Source organism: Anas acuta, chromosome 1, assembly GCF_963932015.1.
Source record: "Anas acuta chromosome 1, bAnaAcu1.1, whole genome shotgun sequence".
Lineage (NCBI taxonomy): Eukaryota > Metazoa > Chordata > Aves > Anseriformes > Anatidae > Anas > Anas acuta.
This window is the reverse complement of record NC_088979.1, coordinates 136,760,694-136,780,760: the sequence shown is the minus strand read 5'-3', so window position 1 is coordinate 136,780,760 and position 20,067 is coordinate 136,760,694. Positions and strand designations below refer to the sequence as shown.

The 20,067-nt window shown below is 38.3% G+C and overlaps 1 protein-coding gene across 8 annotated transcripts in view; it reads left to right on the top strand.

Moving 5' to 3' along the window:
• The window catches only part of PDE3A (phosphodiesterase 3A), a 263,316-nt gene that overhangs the window by 152,409 nt on the left and 90,840 nt on the right, over nt 1-20,067 (top strand). For 7 of the 8 annotated variants that reach the window (XM_068659285.1, XM_068659276.1, XM_068659300.1 and 4 more), the window contains exon 2: nt 9,392-9,442. In XM_068659285.1, coding sequence (XP_068515386.1) covers nt 9,392-9,442 — 51 coding nt within the window. Of the gene's footprint in view, nt 1-9,391; nt 9,443-13,609; nt 13,760-20,067 lie in introns of those variants that run through there. The other variant, XM_068659304.1, reaches the window with a different exon arrangement.

Genomic DNA, 20,067 nt, shown 5'->3' with positions numbered 1-20,067 from the left:
CAAACTACTGAATTCTGCTGCTTACAGGATTTCTGGTTTTGTGGCTGTAATGGCAGCTTGATGTTCATTTGGTTTCTCAGGCCAAGGAGCTTGCGGGTTTTAGCCTGTCCATCACCTTTCTTCTTGTAAGAGTCTTTTTGCTCTGGTGAGGCGTTCTGAGTTGACAGCCATGCCAAAATGCCATCCTGCATGCACAAAGGATGTGCAGTGTGGAGACACAATAAAGTCATGCTTTATGCTTCCAGCATTGCCTGGAAGTCTCTATGAGGGTTTGGTTCCCTCATAGAGGAACCAGTTCTGAAGGGTAAATGTCTGGCAGAGCTTCTATACCTACTCAGCCTTAGGTGTTTTTTGTTGTTGTTTGTTTGTTTGTGTTTTGTTTGTTTTGTTTTGTTCTGTGGTTTTTCTTTTTTTCTTCCCCTGCTGAGACTGCCAATAAGGATGTCAGTTCAACAAGGTTTTTCTCTTTTTCTTCTTTTTCTTCTATGAAGTAGACACTTATCCACTGGGAATTGCATTGGGAAATTCCTATTTCTACGTGGTGTGCCAGAGAGTGGTCAGCTGTTAGCATAGTGCATTGATTAAACTAATTGATACTCAGCTGCCTTCAATATGACCTTTCATGTTTTGGGTTAGTATTTTGGGTGATTCACCTAAAATACTCAGAGTTTGACTGAAAATCCTTTAAAAGTCTTCCTGCTCTTTCAGTGTGTTTGTAGTTGCTATGCAAAAAAGAGTCTTCTGTATCTTCAAGGAATTAATTTATCTGGAAGCAGAGATCCCCTTGTTCACAGATAAACAACAAAGAATAGCAAGTCATCTTGTGTTGGGTAACAAAAGAAATAAAAGTAAATAGAAATAGAAAAAGATATAAAAAACAAATAGAAGTAAAAAGTGCAAATACTAAACTGGAACCTCAGAAAAGACGGCAAATGAGGGGAAAAACTGTGTACTAAAGAGAAAGTGGTATTTGTAACATACATTATACAGTGGATTTCTGATAGAAGAATTTTGACTCCTATAAAAAAAAAAAAAGCATTAAATACAAAAAAAAAAAATCTTTCAGAATGTATGTTGACTTTGCAGCAGCTAGCTAGCTTTATCAAGCTTGTGCCAGGTTTGGTATTGTGACTGGGGTTCTTAATGCGTAGTTAATGATTCCCAGTGGAAAAAAGTAAATAAGCTTTCTGACTTTTTTGAGGAACTTAATTACACCAGAATGGACTTGACTGTGTAGCTTTGAAATCCAGGGACTTAATGTGTCTACTTTGAATAGTAAGCAAGGTTTAAATAGTAATTTTCATCTTTTTAACATTCTAACATTCTATTCTTGTTCTTTTGCCAGCTTGTTGCTACACTTAGGAGACTTGATATTGCTGTGTTGTCCTGCCATCCCCATACCAAGGAATCCTCTGTGTGTTATTGTCAGTGAATTATGGCCATGGCTAAGGCAGGAGGATATCAGATAATCATTTTTTATCTCACCAAGACAACTTTTTTTTTTTTTCCTAGGGTTTTAGTTTTCATCACAGTGCCCAGAATGGGAAAGTGAGTAAATGGAAAAATTGGAGATTGCTTTGGCTTGTTGAATACGTGTCCACCAGATCAACATGTCGATTATTCATCCACCAGATCAGTTTAAGTGGATAAGAAATCTACTTATGATCATTTAAATTTTTTTATTTGTTCATTATGGAAATTGTTTAAATATCCAGATAACACTATTGACTTAGGAAGCCTTTGCTAGAAGAAATGTGTTCCACATCCGCCAGTTCTTTGTATTGCATTCATCCTTGGGGGAGGGGAGGGAAGAGGGGACAGAGAAGCAGAGGAGTCCAGGGGAGGTTGAATGAAAATGGTTGCTTTTCTTTAAAAATAATCACAGAAAAATATCCAATTCTTTTCTGTAGTTTATTACACCTCTGCCTCCAAAACCCATTGTTTAAAATCCTATTTGATGTACGAAAGATTAATAGGGAACTGATAAATTTGATGGTGGGACTGAAAATAACAGAAACCTGTAGGGATTTGTTTTACTACTGTCATCTGTTTAAGTACTTGTGACAAAAATTTCTATAAATCCAGAGACAGGGTGTGGAGGTGGATATTCCCCTGCCTTTTCTTTTTCCCACCTACATTTTTTATTTCACTTCACGCTATTGAAAGTTAAATCTGCTCATTGCAGGCTATGGCATAAAGCAATGAGCAACTGCCCGCCAAGCCACCACTGCCCATTGCAGTTTGCTGTGCCATGCATCTCCTTGCCTCCTGCCCCATGCAGGAAGGCCAACATCCCTGAAGAAGTCAGATGCAGTTTATTGTCTGGAAATATTTTAAAAGGTCATATGCTGCCATGAGAAAAGTCCTCAAAAATGTAGTCTCTCTTGCTGTCTTGCCCAGCGCCAGATATGATCTCATGCCTTTTATTCCTTTGGAGCAGAGTCCCTGGGTAAGTGCTTGGGATGGTTTCTTCACCATGCTCTTTCCTTTGGGGTTGTTCCCCTCTGCCACAGCACCTATCCACCTCCCCTTAGCCGTAGCTTGCACAGTGCCATATTTCCTCCTTTCTCTTCCACTCATGGCTCTGCATCACATCCTCTGCCCTGACAGTCTCTGCCTGATGCCTGTATTTTTCCTGATGCTGGTGATGCTGAAGTTAGCTGCCCGGCCTGCCAGCCAATCCTTCCTGGGGCTGCAGGAGTCAAGGAGGTGGCTGCCTTTACAGCTGCCAGCTTCACAGGGACCCCAGCTTCAGAGGTTTCACCCCACGCCCACACAGGGCTGCTCCTGCGGGGAAGCCGCTCACTGCAGTGACCCATCCTTCCACCTCACTACCCCTGCCTCCATTTCACAGCAGTGCCAAGATTCAAAGCAAAACGTTTCTCTGTCTGTGCCTCAGTTTAAAAATCATCTCTCTGCTTCCAGCTGTTATCCAGCAGCCCACAAACTTTTGAAACAACTTATTTGATTAGGAAGCAGCTGAAAGGCTGTTTTTCCCTCATTGCTTTATTCATTTAGTTTGTTTGTTGTGTTGTTTGGGGCTTTTTTTTTTAAAAAAAAAAAAAAAAAAAACAGCCTCCAAAACAGGGCCGACCTTGATGATCTGCAGGACTGAGAAGCATTGGGAGCATTTGGGTGGAGAGTTTCCTTCCCACTAATGGCACAGCCAGAGGATGCGATTGGGCAAGTGCGCAGTTCACATATCTGGCTGAGCAGTGTAACTCTGACATCTCGTGCTGAAGCTGACCTTGGGAGTTGGCAAGCAGTGGTGGAAAAGGATTGTTTTTCCAAATATTGGAGCATTTGGCTATCAGTGTGTCCTAGCCTACATGTGCCTGTGTATGTTCATGCTCACCACACAGCAAGGAAGACGCCTCTGGTGCTGTGGATGCTGCAGGGTAAACTGCAGCTGTGCCATTTGATGAAGGAGGTGGTGGGTGCAGCCACAGGGCTGCTCCCCCATTACACTATACGGACCCACCAGTGCTGGATCTCAGCAGCTATTCCCTGCTTAACTTCTCCTGCTGATGATGTCCACACCGAAGCGATGCTTCGTAAGATAGGCAAGTCAGTAAATCACTTCATTTATTATCAGGAAAGTGCAGGGATCAGCCTATCCAATATCAGGAGTCCCACTGAAAACAGCATGTACAAAAAATACCGTTAGTTTCTGTATCACCTGACTCTTCCATATTTGTAAAAATAAATATTTCTTCTAATATGCAATCAAGGAAATAATTTGTGCTTTTTTGTTACTGAAAAAGAAATGTATCTGGAACATTTTGTGCCTACATGCTGGTAACAAACAGTTTCTTTTTACCAGTGGAAATGGGATCCGGCCTGAGGCATAGCTAATACTCAGTCAGTCAGAGAATATGTATCATACTGTGCACCATTCAGTGCAAGCTGTAAGGAGGCAGTGTCAAAGAACTCAACAGTGAGACACTGTTTCACATCTTCAACATGCTCATTCAACAAAATCTCTTCAAAGAGGGAAGATGTTATGCTTGTGTTTAAATTAAGGATCTGCTCTTTGGCAAAGGTTGAAGCCAGGTGCCAGCCTGTGAAATCATTGGATGCTCCTATCTACATGTAGCTCTACTGGACACTGGTTTCCGAATTATAAGCAACTCTTAAAACTGCTGGCTGTCACTAAGCCAAAACTTCTAAGATCATCGGTGATTGATTTTGCTGTTATTAAATGCTCTAAATCCTTTCAGAAGTGGTAAAAAGACTTTTTATTTTTTTTCCTGGTTCTCATTTTTTGGGGGGAGCTTATGTTATCCTATTGCAACCAGTTCAACAGAGAATATTGGATGCTAAGTGTTTGGCTTACAGTCACAGATGGGACAAAGGACCCATTTATCTGTCATTCCTATACTTTGCTTTGTAGTCACCTTTCATAGTCACCACTATCTAATTATTTTTATAGTGATAAAAAGATTGTATATTTGTAAATGTATATCTAAATAAAATTCCAGAGCAGTAGACTCTGTAAACCGTATAGAATTAAAATAGAGTCTGAATTGGTTTAAAGTTTTCTATTAAACATTAAGTATTACTGCTCTATTGGTTCTCAGAAGCACTTAACATGAAAAGATCTGCCCATTCTCTCTAATAAAACTCTGTTCAGTATTGCATTTGCTCAAATACAAAAACCCTGTGGTTTTCCAAAGGCATTCTGTTACTGTATTCTCCTTCCCCCTGCTTTTTTTTTTTTTTTTAGCCATGGCATAGTTAGCAGTATTGGTAGTACAAGAGTGCCAAAATCAAAACCTAGGCCAAAAAAGATGATTTAAGAGAAAAACAAGACCTAGAAAACTCCAGTTTATAAAGATTTGATTTGTCATTCTTTACTTTCTGTATTTTTATGTATTTAAATCTTCTGCAGTATGTGTGGCTCACATTTCTCTGCAGTTCTCTAATACTGAGAAGGCTTAGAAATATGGCTTATGAATTTTAATGAAAGTTGAGAATTTTATATAATCATATGCTGGGGCTTTCACTAAATCACCAAACAGAAGAAGAAGTGCACTTAGAGTGAGAGCTGAGCTGAAGATGCTAATTTTTAAACGTCTTAAATGTCTAATTTTTTAAATGTCTTTTAATTGTCTTTGTTCTGCTTTAGCATGGGTACTTCAGACAGATTCTCATACTGTTCCATATCCTTTTGCAGGTACCATTGCATTAGTGTACATGTGGTTTATATATAAAATTTATTTTTACAGCCATGAGGCTGACTTTATAGTGTTTATAGAAAAAGCCTGTGCAGTAGTGTAGAGGATACCACCGTACTTATTGCGAGTGAGCTAGCTCTGTTTCACTTCTCTTTTTCTCTCTTTAACTATGATTTTGGTGTTAGGGTCTTCCCTGTTCCTGGCCTCCTTCCATTCCCAAACTTCGTACTCAGCTGGGGAGGGAGAGGGGCTGTTTTTCCTAGAGAGCCATTAGTCAGTTTGTAGGGTAGAGTGAACTAGTTGGCTTCCATGGAGCCCCTGTTTTTATGCATTCTTAACCATGCGAGAGTTTTTCTTGCTCTTGAGAGCTGCCTTCTTCTTTAAGTGTTAAAACTGTCAGAGCTGGGTTTCCAGGACTGTTTTAGATGAAATTCAAAGTAGATGCTTGCCTTCTGAGTGAGACAGACTGCACACATGCAAGCATGTGGAAGTTTGATTTTGTTTTTATCCCTCCTTTTCTGCTGCTGATATGCTTAGCTCCAGTGGCCTGGCAGTAAGAATAATAAAGAAAAGTAATTGGGTGATATGAGATCATTTACCATTGCTCTGGACCAAATAAATTTCTAGTAGTTTTTGGAGGAAGTGGAGGGGTCTGGAACAAACCCTTCTGTTAGTGATCAACATAAATCCTTCTACTTCCAAATGCATTTTATGTCTGTCTCCCTGTTTTCATGCACACACCAAATAAATAATATTTCTTTCTCTTATTCTGGTTTCAAAAGGTTGACTCTGACTGAAGTGGATTTTGTGCATTCTCTCTGATTCTGACTTATTCTTACTATTACTGTTATTATTTGTAATACCATTTTCTTCATCTTTTGATTTCTATAAAGCTTGTAGAAATCGTGATTTCTGAGTAGCCTTATAGGTCAGATATACTTGCTTTCCTTCTTTTCTGGATGTTGTGCTCTATTCAAATAATTTTTTTCAGAAGTAATCTAGGATAGTGTGGGTTGTGGTGGTAAAGGGTGTCATACCTACACAATCGTCCCTATGTAGGATGGCCTGGCAGAGATTTTGTTACAACAGCTCTGTGTGTTTATTTTCTGTCTTAAAACTTGAGGCTCTTCTGTAAGTGTGATATACTCTTTATTTTATTTTTTTCCTCCTTCACTCCTTGGTAACTATGGACCATTGTAGAAATGCCAAGAACATTCTAGCATGAGATGAAAAGTGTTTTCTAGACTGTGAGGAAGAAATATATTTTAAAGCCAAATAAGTTTTAGTAGATTATAAAAAACAGTATGACAAAGTTGGCTTTGTAGGGTCATGCATTTTACAACTATGCTTGAAAACTGCCTAGAATTGACAAGGTCTCATAGTGTCACATAACTCCTCTTTTACTTCCTTTAGTTCACTACTTTAGCAGGTAAAAACCACAGGGTTAATTCAGTAGAGCATACTGGCACAGTACATGACATGCAAAGACAGAACAATGATGTTGAAATTCTTTTACACTAGGGGCAATGGATCCATCAACAAATATACAAACACGTCTGATTCCACAAAGGCACGTTTGTAAGGAAATTAAATGAAATGTGGCTTGTGTCATTTGCTATGGAGAGTTAGCAGTTTTCTAATAAAGTGGTGCCAGATTCGTTGCCAGAATAAGCAAGGGCTCACTCCATTGGTCCTGATGAGTTTATAACTGGTTGCTTCGTTGATGACTTTGGCCTCTTTTCAGTAATTGGATTTGATAGTTAAATGCTGAAAGGTGGAGAAAGGACTAAAGGGCTAATTATTATGGCTTTTGGACTCGTTTTTTACTGTAACATTAGCTGCTGCTGCCATATCTGACCTCTGACAAAAGGCCCCCATAAGAAGCATAGGATGAGGAGCAGCGGGGCAGAGCAGGGACTGCCCATGGGGCCAGGGAAATGTGGGAAGGCACTCCTGGGATGATGCAAAGCACTGGGCAGTAACTGAGGACCAGGGTGGGTGAACCATGCCTAGAGAAGGTGGTATGTTTCAGAGGACTGGGTTTGGGCTTGAGAATTGGTGGTGAGCACAAGTAACGTCCCCTGATACATCAGCCTGGTTTCCTGGGACTGGCTGCATGGGAAGCTGCCTTACATTTGGTCCACTTCCTCTAATGGGAATGGTTACTCCAAGCTTGACTCTTAACTGCGTTGCTTAGTTTTGTTGACAGCAGTTCTTTGCTCTTCAGTGGACTGTGGACTCAGCAGAGCTGGGAGAATGAAAGCCAGTGCAGTGGGGTCTCATGCTACCTCAAGTTTCAAGGGTGTGGTATGTGCCAGAGGTCTGTAGGGCACCACTTCTCCTCAAGGTGTAGGGGCTGAGTAGTTAACACAGAAGAGGTTTTCTTGTTACAGAGACGCAGGAGACAGGGAGGAAGAATAAGTATGAAGATTTTGGCAAAGGTTCTGTGAGGCATACAGCCTTTGCTAGATGCATCTCTTTGTAGCTTTTGCGCAATGGTTATTTACTGAGAGGCCAGCTTTCATAAACATCAAAGCTGTGTTTAATACAGTAATGAGCAAACATAACAATATGGAGAAACAAACAGGGAAACCTGGCACAGTCAGTATTTCCATCAACAGGATATGGGAAAGTAAAATGAGAATGTCACTCATAAGGCTGTATCAGATTTTTTTTTTTTTAAAAAAAGTGTGACATTTCTGATCTTTGATGCTTACCTGCATGTGTGGTTTGTCTCCAGTTGTGGGGATGAGTAATCATAAGTAACAATTTACAGAAAAAAAGAAAAGGAACAGTTGATGGAGGGAGAAAATAAAGATTTCATATGAGATGTCTGTGCCTCCCCCCCCTTTTTTTTTCAAAGTAGTTTCAATCTCTTTAGTCCTGGGATGAGTGTTTTGAAAGGATGTTTCACAATAAGCATAGGTTGTAAATCTCCTTTCATAAATCTAATCTGGGAGAAGATGCTTCTTTTAGGAAGGTGTACTGGGGGGAAGGACACACAAGAAAATGTTTATGATTGTAAGTCACTGCGAGTCACATTAACCCTCCTGTTTTTATCATCCTAATTTTGTATTTGTATTAAGCTATACTTGTATGAGTAAGGAAAACATTACCAAGATCCCCAAGTAGCTGTAAAACAGTCAGCTCATAGGCTGTCATGCATGTCAACAGAGTGCTGAGAGGCAGGACTTGGGCACTGTGTGGCTCAGGCTGTGTGGCAGCTCTTCCTGGGCACTTGCTGGTGCTTCCATGCTTTTTCAGCAGGTCTGATAATATCTTCATTGTCAGCTGTTCATGTTTGCACATAACCTGTGAATACATAAAACGGTCATGAAGCCTACTGGGTATTCTCTCTCTCCTCTTCTTTTGCTCTGCCGTGGCACATACGAAAAGATCTGTTGTATGCAAATTGTATGTTGCTTAGAGTAAGAAAGTGAGCACCTGTCTTAGTATATAGTTATGAAGTACAGCAGAAAAAGATAGAGAAAGACAAATTCTTTTTTCTATAGATTGGTCCAACTATGCAATCCAATGCCTGAGAACTTCTCACAACACAGCCTGTTGTGGGGTTGGGCAGAGGATTTGAGAGCTGAAATTGAATATAATTAATACCTCTCTTTAATTTGAGGAGCTGCATACCATCACAAATCTTAATTTCCACAAGAACCAACCCACCATCTCTAAACTGTCTCTTGCTTTCTTCTTTTATGCAATGACCCTGACATGTTTTCCTGTAGGGAATGTACCTCTACTCTTTTATTACCTTGAGAAGTTCTAGAAAAATTCAGTGGTATGACAAAATTAAAGCTGTCAGTGACTTTCATGCCAGGTATAAAAAATGCATTGCTGCTTCATCAAATGTCCACTGGATTTGGTGATCTCAGTGTTGATATGTCATCTCTCCTTCTGCCAGTTCAATCATAAACATTTGTCTAATTAATTCAATAGTGGGAATGTTATTGGCATGAGCAGTGTTGTGCTCAAGATGATGCTAGGTGTGATTTGGCTCTGACTGCAGTTATAGTCTGACTGACAAAGTTATAGTAACACTCTCATTATGAAGCTAAAAGCCGTGTGAAGTAAATCATGAAAGAAAACCTGTTTGTTTGTTTTTCCAAGGACAAATTGTAATCGATTTAGAGCATGAATGTTTCATTTAAAGCCAGTCAGTGTGATTTATCACTTACCTGTGTTTTCTTTTCTTTTTAAAGCTCATGGGGCATTCTGAATGGGATCACAAACGAGGACCCAGAGGATCACAGGTCAGTAGCTCAATATTTTGTGTTTCTTTTTGGTATTGAAGCAGGTTTTCTGTCTATGATTGGCAAAATTGTTCATCTTATTAATATTCGTAGGATTGAACCATAAAAAGAAATCATAAAACCATGACAGCTTTTATTATTATAATTTTTGAGCTATAATACAAACAGGTGATCCCAGCAGAGCAGAATATTGCAACAGAAAGAAGTTTCTTTCTGTAGCAGAAAGACAGATTAGATGTATTGAAAAATCACTTACTCTGCTTTCTCCTATTATCTCCAGGATATCAAGAAATGCAATCTCAAATAACATGTGTGTATTTTTTTTTAACCCAGCAAACTTGTAAAACTCAGACGGCCCTCCTATCTTGTTCAATAATAGAGGGATTAGTGGTGTTAAAACTGTACAAGCATGTGGGGGAATATTCTGTAGCTCATGGTTTGCTGTTGACTCATCTCTGAAGGGAAGTTATGCTAGTAGGGTTAATGGCATTATACATTTTTAAATTTTCTGTAGAATAAGAATTACTGCAGAGGAGTCATTGCTACTAATGTGATGCTCAGGAATTTTCCTGTTTGGAAAAAGCAGTCTCTCCTATCTGGTGCTGAAGTAATATAAATACACTATTAGCCTTTCTGTATTTCAGATTTTCTTTTCCTTCAGCTGAAAGATTTTTATACAAATGTGAACATCTAAGTCTAAATAATTAATAAACAGGCTCTGATACTGTGAAGCTACCTGCTATTTGCAACCTTAATTTCAGTAGGTTAGTTCTTGAAGTATCCTTCATACTCCCCCTTGCAAAAATCACTGGAGGAACTGCTTTTTTAATGAGAAAATACTGTATGTCAATTACAAAGCTGTTGCTTGTTTCCTTAATGGACAAGATTTACTATTTCCAATGCAGAACTCATTTGCTAAGTTGTCCTTTCACTTTTTTAGCCTTATTGTTGAATTCTACATTTTTTTCTGTTTTCCAAGTTTCTGCCTTGCATTATTTTTCAAATCCATCTTGAAATTTGCAGGATGTTTATTATTCCATTAAACAGTTTAAGGTGTGTTGCAGTTCTGATTTTCCAGGTGTCAATATCTGCCATTTCAAAAACATAAAAAACAGAAAACAAGCTAGTTTTCAATGGAAATTTAGGAATTTCAGAAATCCTATCTAGTAAGTGGAGAACTGTTCAATACTTAATCTCTCTGGCCTCATCTAATGTACTAGTTCATTGTAATGTGTCCTTCTAGTCCAAAGATTGGAAGGTAAATTAGACTCCTAGGCTACTGTTGAGTAGAAGTGATCACTTGAAGGAGTCCTATGATGGCTTAAACTTTTCTAACATTATTACAAGTCTTCATCTGATTTTATTTTATTTTTTTAATGTATATGAAAATATGGGTATGTTTTTGTGTGTTCTACCTCAGTGCCTTCATGATTAAAAAATGCTTTGATGTTCTTGTTCTTTTTTGGTTGTTTGGTTGTTTTTTTGTTTTGTTTTTATTTGTTGGTTGGTTGGGTAGACATTTTTGAAGGTTTAAAGCTATCTAATATAAACAGTAGAGAAAGGGATTTAGGTAAGTGGTATCAATCTGATTTAAATAGATTTTAAATTAAAATATAAAAATAGATGAATTTGACTATCAAAAAGATATCTTTCTGCACAAAATTGGAGTTGTACTGTTTAATGGATCCCTTTTGTGTTTTCTGAAAAACAAAAACAAACAAACAAACAAAAAAACACAACTGAGCTCACAGGATGAAACAGTTGCTGAAGAATTTGTTGATTATTTGTTCTGATGAGGCTGATTTCTTCCAAAAAGGGTTCCAGAGAACTACTGACCTGGATTCTTTCTTTCACCCCCTTCTAAGAATAAGGAGGAAAATAGTCACACAGACATTCACTCTGCATATGCAAATGCTGTAAGTGCCATCTGCATATAAAACCATTTGTTGGGCGCTGTGAGAGAAAGCTGTAGTTGGTCAAAATGAAATAACTGGTTACTAAACAAATACAGGTGGAGTCCTCTGGACTTCGGTGGAGGCAGGGGAGGAGATACTTGTTAGAAGATAGATAGCTCTATACAAACTTTTAAGATTTGCTCAATCTGACTGAGTATGGTTTTGTTCCTTCCCTGTGTGATATCCTAGATACTCCTCTACCATTTTGTATTAATAAAAAATAAAATAAAATAGAAAAAGTTCAGGGATAATGGGATAAGAAGAATGGGATAAAATTTGTTTGTTTTTAATACTTCTGTGATTCAGTTGCATTGTTTCCAATTTGTATCCTTAATAAATTTACCCTTTGTTAAATAAGGTCTTGTTTCAAAATTACAATGAGTGATCTGGTGGATACACTCAGACGTCAATTCTTTAAAGATGGACTAGCAGTTGCCTGCACCACATGATTACTTGTGATGTTTCCGTAGATCTGCGCGGCTTTACTTCAGCAAGGAAATGGGACTTGGAAGCAGAGATCTTTTGGCCAGTGGCTGGTCAAGTAGCAAGAGGGAAGAAGAGGGTTTTTGGCTTGTGTAATTGCTAGCCAGTTTATTAGTCTTCCATGATCCTTTAAATCTTACATGTATGAAGTGAAGAAAGTGGGAAGATCGGTCTTATGAAGCCACCTGTGTGTGTGTGTGTAAGCAATGCCACTTGAAAGAAAAGGAAATGGAACCACTGGTTTACCATAAAATAAAACTAAATTCCATCAAGATTTTATTTATTTATTTATTTATAAAACTAGTAGATTTTCTATTCATTGTGTTTGAAACATAAAAGGAAACTACTACAGTGCACATCATATTTCTTAATGAACCACTTAGAAGATATGTTGCTTTTCGGCTTGCGGGAGTTAAAAGCAAAGTGAAGTAGTTACAGGTAGCACTGGATGTCAAATGAAATATTCTTAGGCTTATGGGAATTTCTTTTTACAGGAGTTTGTCTACTGTGAAGCATCTGCAATTCAATAGGATGTAAATAGGACAAGTAAAAAGCTGTCTTTATAGTGTTTAACTTGCTCCTAACTTCCACACAAGAACCTCACTCAGTCCATTGCAGATTATACACAAACGTGTATATATCTATGTACATTGTAGGTTTCCTTTTCTGTTAGAATAATTTTTGCTTTTAAAGCTGTTGTAACTAGAGTGAATTATATACTGACTTATAACAAGTAGATGAATTCCTGGGTACCTACCTCTTCATTTTTTCCTTCATTTTGTGATTTCTTAAGATAAGAATTCCTGCTGTAAATGCTTCATGTGCAGAACTTATTCTCTGGATTTGATAGCATGGAGGAAGTGCAAAGTAAATTTTATTATGTTCCAAGCTTAATTTTTAAAATCAATACCAATTAAGATCTAGGAAAGAAACTTCAAAAGTAGCATTCCAAATTAAAGAAATTTCTAACTGTTTGGATATGTTTAACCCATCTAAATAAAGCTCTCTCAAACATACACATGCAGTCTGTAAAACTGTATCATCTAACTCGTGTGAGGGGAAAATACCATACTTATTTCTAATATTAGTATGTGTTACAAGAAGATATGAGTGCTAGAATTAATTCTTGGCACATTATCCCTCCAGACAAAATAGGTAAACTATATTTTAATTATTCTACTGAAATGTAACACTTAATACTTCTAAGACATTTCAGGTGTGATCCACAATACACTTTGTGCAGACATTTTTACGAGGGACCTTGAATTCATGGGAGTTGTTTGTTGCTCTGTCATCAAGCCTTGTTTGGCTTGCTGAAGATGTAGGCGTAGCCCCAGGATTCAGTGGAATCGAGTGATCATTCTTCCAGCAATATAAAAGGATGATGATCGGGAGAGAAACAGAGAGGTCCAGTGTTTTTAATTCTCTTTAAATATAAAAGCTCTCAATTATGTATCTGAGGTGCTGCGTTTTACCACTCCAGTTCCTAAGCAACAGCTATTTTCAGATTGAGTGCGTCTGGTGTTGTCTACCTACTTCATGCTTCTACGAGGTAATTCGTCAGTGAAAGCTAGGCTTTTCACTATCTCACCCAATTCTCTTTGTCGTGGTACTATGAGGAGACAGACGCTTTAAAGAAACAGAGGAAGCTTTGGCGAAACCGGTCTGAACCTTGCAGCTTGCAAAACTTCCATACATCGGAGAGCTCTGCCGTCTATAGCCATGAAGCAGAGGAATCAGAAATAAGGTTCTTAACACTCGTTTGGGAGAAGCCTTTTTCTTGAGTGTGAAAAACCTCTAGAGCAGATTCAAAATCATGAGCCGGAAATCTCTGTACTTGCTGAAGCGTAGATGGGAGTCGATTCCCACTACTGACCAGGTACTGTGTTCTGGTGAATCTGTTGTGTCACTGTGTTCTCTTGCAATACCACTGCAAACAGACCTGCTGTGACTTAGCTGTGATGGTTGGGGTTCTCCAAATACAGTGAGATCCATCTGATCTTTACTTTTTGTTTCCATGATGAATAGTACAAAAATGTATGCAAAGCTGTCTTTGCAAGAGCATGTACTTGCGAATGTGGAGGTGCCATTGCAGCCCACTAATGCAGAATTAAGTAACCAATAGGATTTTCCTCTCCCCCAAATGAGATGTTTGTTGAAGATTAAATTAAAAGGAAGATGGATGTTGCAAGTATTTTAAAAAGATAGGCTAAGGAAATGTGTAATTACTGCTGGTAGTTCCTTGGTGCATGTCTTTGTTGCATGTCGTATCTCATACATGTATCTGTGTATGTATGATATCACTGGTTACAAATAGTTGTAATGCACTGGCAGAACCTCAGCTTTTCCAACATCATCTTGTTTGATGCGTCATTTTGAGTATGTTAAAAAGGACTTGTGAACAGTGGACTTGTGTAAATGATATTGACCAGAAGTAATATAAAAACTGTGGGATTGTCTTTGGAACAAGCATCATCATTATAGGTAGGACTAAAATGTCATAAATTGGAGTACAATTAGTACCTTTCCTACTCTTGTGCCAGGCACTGTAGTGTTATGTGAAATCTTTTTTACATCTTACTTGGGATGTAAAGATGCTAAAAGAATTAATTCTAAAAGTAATAGTGATAGGAAAATGGAGGAAGTAGCTTATTACATGATCCAACTCAATTTTTCTGTTTATAGAGTGGTTGACTATTCCGTGCATCTTGGGATGCCTTTACCAATAGGAAAGTAAAAATCTGGGAGAATTTTCTTCAACAGAAAGAAAGATAGAAGAAAGAAATACTATTATTATTTTTTTTCAGAAGGATCATCCTGTACTTCTTTTGTTGAGAGAGGGGAGGGAAGGGTGTGTTACATGCCTTTTTTTTTTGTAGAGCTGTAGGTTTTAAAGCCAAATTGGACTTCTGTGAACATCTAGAGATCTCAGACTTAGTAATAGTGGAAAAAATATCATGCTGTCACATGCTGTCATCACAGGCCTATGTTTATTGTGTAAATAAGAATATACCTTTTAGAAATATATCCAGACTTAATATAAAGTCTTCAGGTGAATAATAATTCGTCATATTCTCTGATAAAATTTTTCCATTTGTTTAATGTTGCCAGGTTTTGGTTTGTTTATTTTTTTGTTTCCTTTAAATAAAACCTTCTCATATGACTTTGTCTAAATTAAATCTGCAACCATATCAATTTGCTACACCTTTGAATGTGAAATGTAAAAAGCCCTTTTTCCAATCTTTCTTTTCCCAAACAGCTACCTATGTTATTTTTATACTCCACAGCTATCATTCAAACTATCTAAAACACTAAATTTCAAGGGATGTTCTGGTAACTGAAAATTTAAAAAAAAAAAAAAAAAAAAAAAAAAAAAAAAAAAAGGCATCGTTGGTAAGCACAAATTGATCCAGCTCAATCAGGCATTCATAAGTGTCCTGGTAAAACAGAAGTAAATAAATGCTGTTTTATGATGTGTCATTTGTCATGCTGTTTCTATTAAGGAAGACATAGGGAGACTAGTGCCCCTTCTACGGAAAGCTGTATTTTAGCCTCTTGGCTTCATTCTTTCTCTGACATAAATGCCGATCTTTCACTTATTATGAACAAATACTTGACTAGCAAGGGATGTCTGTTTTTGCATGTTGATTGTTAACCATTTCATTTTTCTGGTGTTTATTTTTTCACTTGAACCCTAATGTTGCATTGCATCATACTATTACAGTATGATATACCTAGAAAAATATAGGTATTCCTTACCTAGGTGTGAGGTATGCTTGACATCCCTGAACTGTGTATCCTTTCCATCATCAGCCTCTGAAAGTTTTTAGAAAGAGAAAATGAAATTTCCCTGGCCCATCTACCACTGGGGAAGAAGCAAGACTCAGTAAGAGATGCATGCAGAAGGAGTTGACTTGAGAGGAGTGTGAATCTGTAGGGATTTTTTGAAGGTAAATTAGGGGAGGAAGACAGTGTTTGATTTCAGTTCCAAGGACATCTGTGTCTCCTGTGCTGTAGTTATGCTGGGCAGCACAGGTGCAGTGGAGCTGCTTGTGCTTGTTCTGTGCAGCAAGCAGGAGCTTTCCCCTTGTTCAGTCATGCCTCAACAGGAGAAGCAGTTACTGTGCAAGATCACAGCCACAAAGGAAAATACAATTTCGTCATCATTTCAGGCAGATCCTGCTCAGATAGTTATCATACAAAAATAAGAGCACTGCCTTCTGGTGAAAATTCATTATTCAGCACTTAAAGGGATACACTAGCTTATTATGTTCCAGGCTAACTGTTAGGAAATTATGTTACATTTTTATAGGTAAGCAGCTACTAACAATGTAGGTTATTTCTCTGTTCAGAGAAGATGAAACATATTTATGTTAGTGAATGAAAAAAAAAAAACAAAACCTTCAAATTGGTTTACTGCTATTAAAACAAACAAACAAAAAAAAAACAACAAACAACAACAACAAGGAAAGCAATAAAATCTAATTTGTAATGTGGGATTTTTGACTTGAGATTGTTTCTAGTTTAAAATAGTAGGGCAGATCTGACTTTTAAGGACACGAAAGCCTTAACTTCACTGTGAAGCCTGGTACTCTATTTAAACATACTTCTTATCTTTTAAAAGTTATCCACTGCTTTTTATTCCTCATCTTATATGCTTTCCATCAAATCAAATTAACCCAGAACCATTTAGTAAAGGCATGGGTGAGCAGGCTCCAAATAAGTGGAGAGAAAACCCATGAGTAATTATGATGAATATAGACAATACTGTTTGAGGTCAGGGGGTGTTACATTATTTTTGATTTGAGAATCATCATGTAAGCTCACAGAGACCACACTACAGAAGTCTATGGTTTCTAGTGTGTAGTACACCAAACCTTTCTGTTGTTGTTTTTTGGTGTGTGCATGTATGAAACAGTGAGGGAAGTGGGTTTGGTTTTGAACCCTGAGTTAGAGCTTTATCGTTTCAGTTGGTGAGAAATGTCTTACCTAGTTAAACATTTTTATGTGTGGGAGAGCCTGATCCTGTGGATGTTTTGCATGGGTAAATGTAAGCAGTATGATGATGAATAATATATTAGCATCTTCAAGAAACTGTGGTATCTCATAGTGCTTGATCCTGAATGCTGTGTAGCTCTCAATAATTTCAGGAGGAACTACCTTTATAGATCTGAGAAAAGACTTTAGGAATGTTTTTCTTTCTTGCTCATCCTTCAGTTAGAATTACCTGAACATCATCTGCATTGGAAAATATTTTCTAAAGCTGCTAAGTTTGAAGTTTCAGTACAGTTTTGGGGCAGATTTTCCAACTGTTGTTTTTATTTGGTGTGTGTGCCTGAGGATCTTGTTTTTTGGACTGATGATAATTTTTTATCCCTGGTAACTACAACTGAGAATGATTTCACTGAACAGATACACATTTAAAATGCTGTGGTAACCAAATGGGCCAAAAGTGGTGAAGTGTTAAATATTTGCTGTAAGGTTGTTGAGTATTTCCTCCTGCCTAAAATTCCCTGTAGATTACATGAGCCATAGTCTTTGAGTATAAATTGGATTTGATACCTAAGAGAAGAAGTCTTCACACATTTGCCTATGGCATAAAATTTAATAACATTGTCTGTCATTGATTACTTTTGAGTTTAAAAACAAGAACTGGATTTATACAATATAGAAGCCCATTAATTGATATGCAGATTTATATAGCTATAAAGAGTTCAAAGGGATGTACAGTGCAGCTAAACAAAGATATATTTAATATTTCTTTAGCTAGAAATGCATGCTTGTAAGAGTACAAGCAATGGTAATGTTTTCTGTACTGTTAAATTACTAGATTATATTTTGACAGATTTGTGTAAAACCCAGGAAGTGTTGCCTTTCTCACCTGCCAGTGGTTTACTACACAGCTATGCCTACTACAGCTTGTAATGTCAAAATCCTGATCCTTACCACTGTTCCATTAGATAGGAAAAACTTCCATAGCCTGTAATCCATGTGGGGTGTTAAACAACAAAGAAAAATTGATCCCAGTATGACTTAAGTCATAACTTTGTGAAATTATAAATTCAGGATTTTTTTTGAGAAATTCTGATGTAATGTTACATCATGCTGCCCCCAGACTTTCATTCTGTTCTGTATGAAGTCATTCTGTTGGATTAAAGCTGTTTTGAAGAAATTGAAGGATTTTGTCTTGTCACCATTTGGATCTATGTTTCTATTTTTTTCCAGGATTTATTTCTCACTTAGATATAGACTTTTTTGCTAGTTGTACCTTGCCTTTCTGCCTTGAACGATCCTAACCTCTATGCATCCCTGAGGATGTATACATCATATCTTTGTGAGATCAGAGCTCCTGTGTTTTATTTGTCTCTGAGATGTCCATTAGATTTGGACTCTTTTTTGCCTGCTGTCCAGCTACATACAGAAGGTTGACAGCAATGTGGCACTGCTTATTGTCTTTGTCCAAAGCCAATTTCACTGGGAAGTTCATGCTGAGGAAGCGTGTGCCCCTGTGAGGCAGCAGTTCTTGCCTCTTGGCAGCATTAAGGAATGCATCAACATGGATGACTGCACAGGGGACAGCCATGGCTGAGATTTACAAGCAGGCACAGTACCAGATGACAGGGCAATCACCTTCCATTCCCTTGTTGAAAGGGGCACCATTCTGTCATCTTTTGGGACCACACTGGAAATCTTCAGTGCAATGGAGATTCTTGGTACCCTCATCCTTTCTGTGCAGAAATCATTAAGCTCTTTACAGACAAAGGGTTAATTGGTATGGGCAAGGAGGCGGTAGAACAGTTGATGTGGGCCTGTCTAGGTCTCCTTGGCTGACAGATTGCCTAAGGATTGAGAAAACATAAACAACACAGCCATCCTTTCAAGTGCCCATTACTGGCTGGTTGTGCCTGGTTATTCCTTTTCCACAAAATCTCTCCCAGGAAGACCACACCAAGTCCTTGAAGGACACTCACCATGGCACTACCACCACAAGAGCACGTGGTCCCTTTGGGAAGTTTCGGTGGCAGAAGAAGGAGAAGAAACATGCACAATTGAGGAAGAGAAATGCAAATTGTAGTTGTAGTCATTGTATCTACCTAGAAGGAGTGCATACAGCCTGAGGGGCTGCAGGAGCAGCAATGAAAGTGACCAAGGCACTCAGCAGAAGCCCCAAACTACCCTTGTATCTTCAGCTTATGCCATCCATGCACCCAGATTTTATAGCTTTTTCATTCATATATTATCCCTCCATCACCTCCACATCAGAAAGGCCCAGGAAGAGTACATGCCTGAAGCCAAGTTTCCATGGGATACATGACAACAGTGATCCTTGTATCTAACCCCACCTGAAAACGGTTCAAACATTTGTTTCCTATTAAGTATATTTTTGCAGTTTACCGGTTATTTGCTGTTAATAAAACCTTACGTTATAATTTCATTCAGCACATTTCATAGCTTTTTTTATGGCAAAGCAGAGAGTTGTAGAGTTTGGATATTAGGAGAAAGAGGCCTTATGGGAGGTTTGTGGGTTGGTAGGAATATGATGCTGAGGCTGGGAGAGGAGAGTTGCTTTTGCACAGCAGGCGAAGTGCAGAGAGCTGAAATTGAGACCCAGAAATGATCTATAAAATTTTTCTTCATTTTCTAATGCAGCAAATGAATAATATAATGCAGAAAGTTATCTCAAAGAAATAATCTGCCTTAGATTTGGCCTTGCTTCTCTCAGAATTGAGGTGTTGAGCCACAGGCAGTAGTTGTGGCTGTGTATCCATTTCTGCTTGGCCCCCATGCTTTCTACCCTACTGCTGTAGTGAATGTGCAGGAGGTGAATAGTGTGGCAGTGAGCTTGGCACCTGAGAGGCAGTGCTTTCTTGCCCATGTACCACCACCACTGCTTAGCAGATGACCGGTGGTGATCGCAGATGTTCTGGAGGCAGTCAGGATTGTCAAGATGTACTTTTAGGACTGGGAGCCAATGTTTCCAAAGTGCAACAGAGGCCCAGTTCATTTCAGTAGGATCAGCTCCAGAAATATGCTTGTCATCTTGCATGCCTTTGGCCAGGCAAGAGCTGTGAGGGGAAATCTTGGCACTGTATGTCCTTCTATGCTGGCAAATGACAGTAAAATGTCCAAATTGATTCAAAAGAACCTGAAGTGTGATAGAGAAATTGCACTTTCTGTTGATGTAGA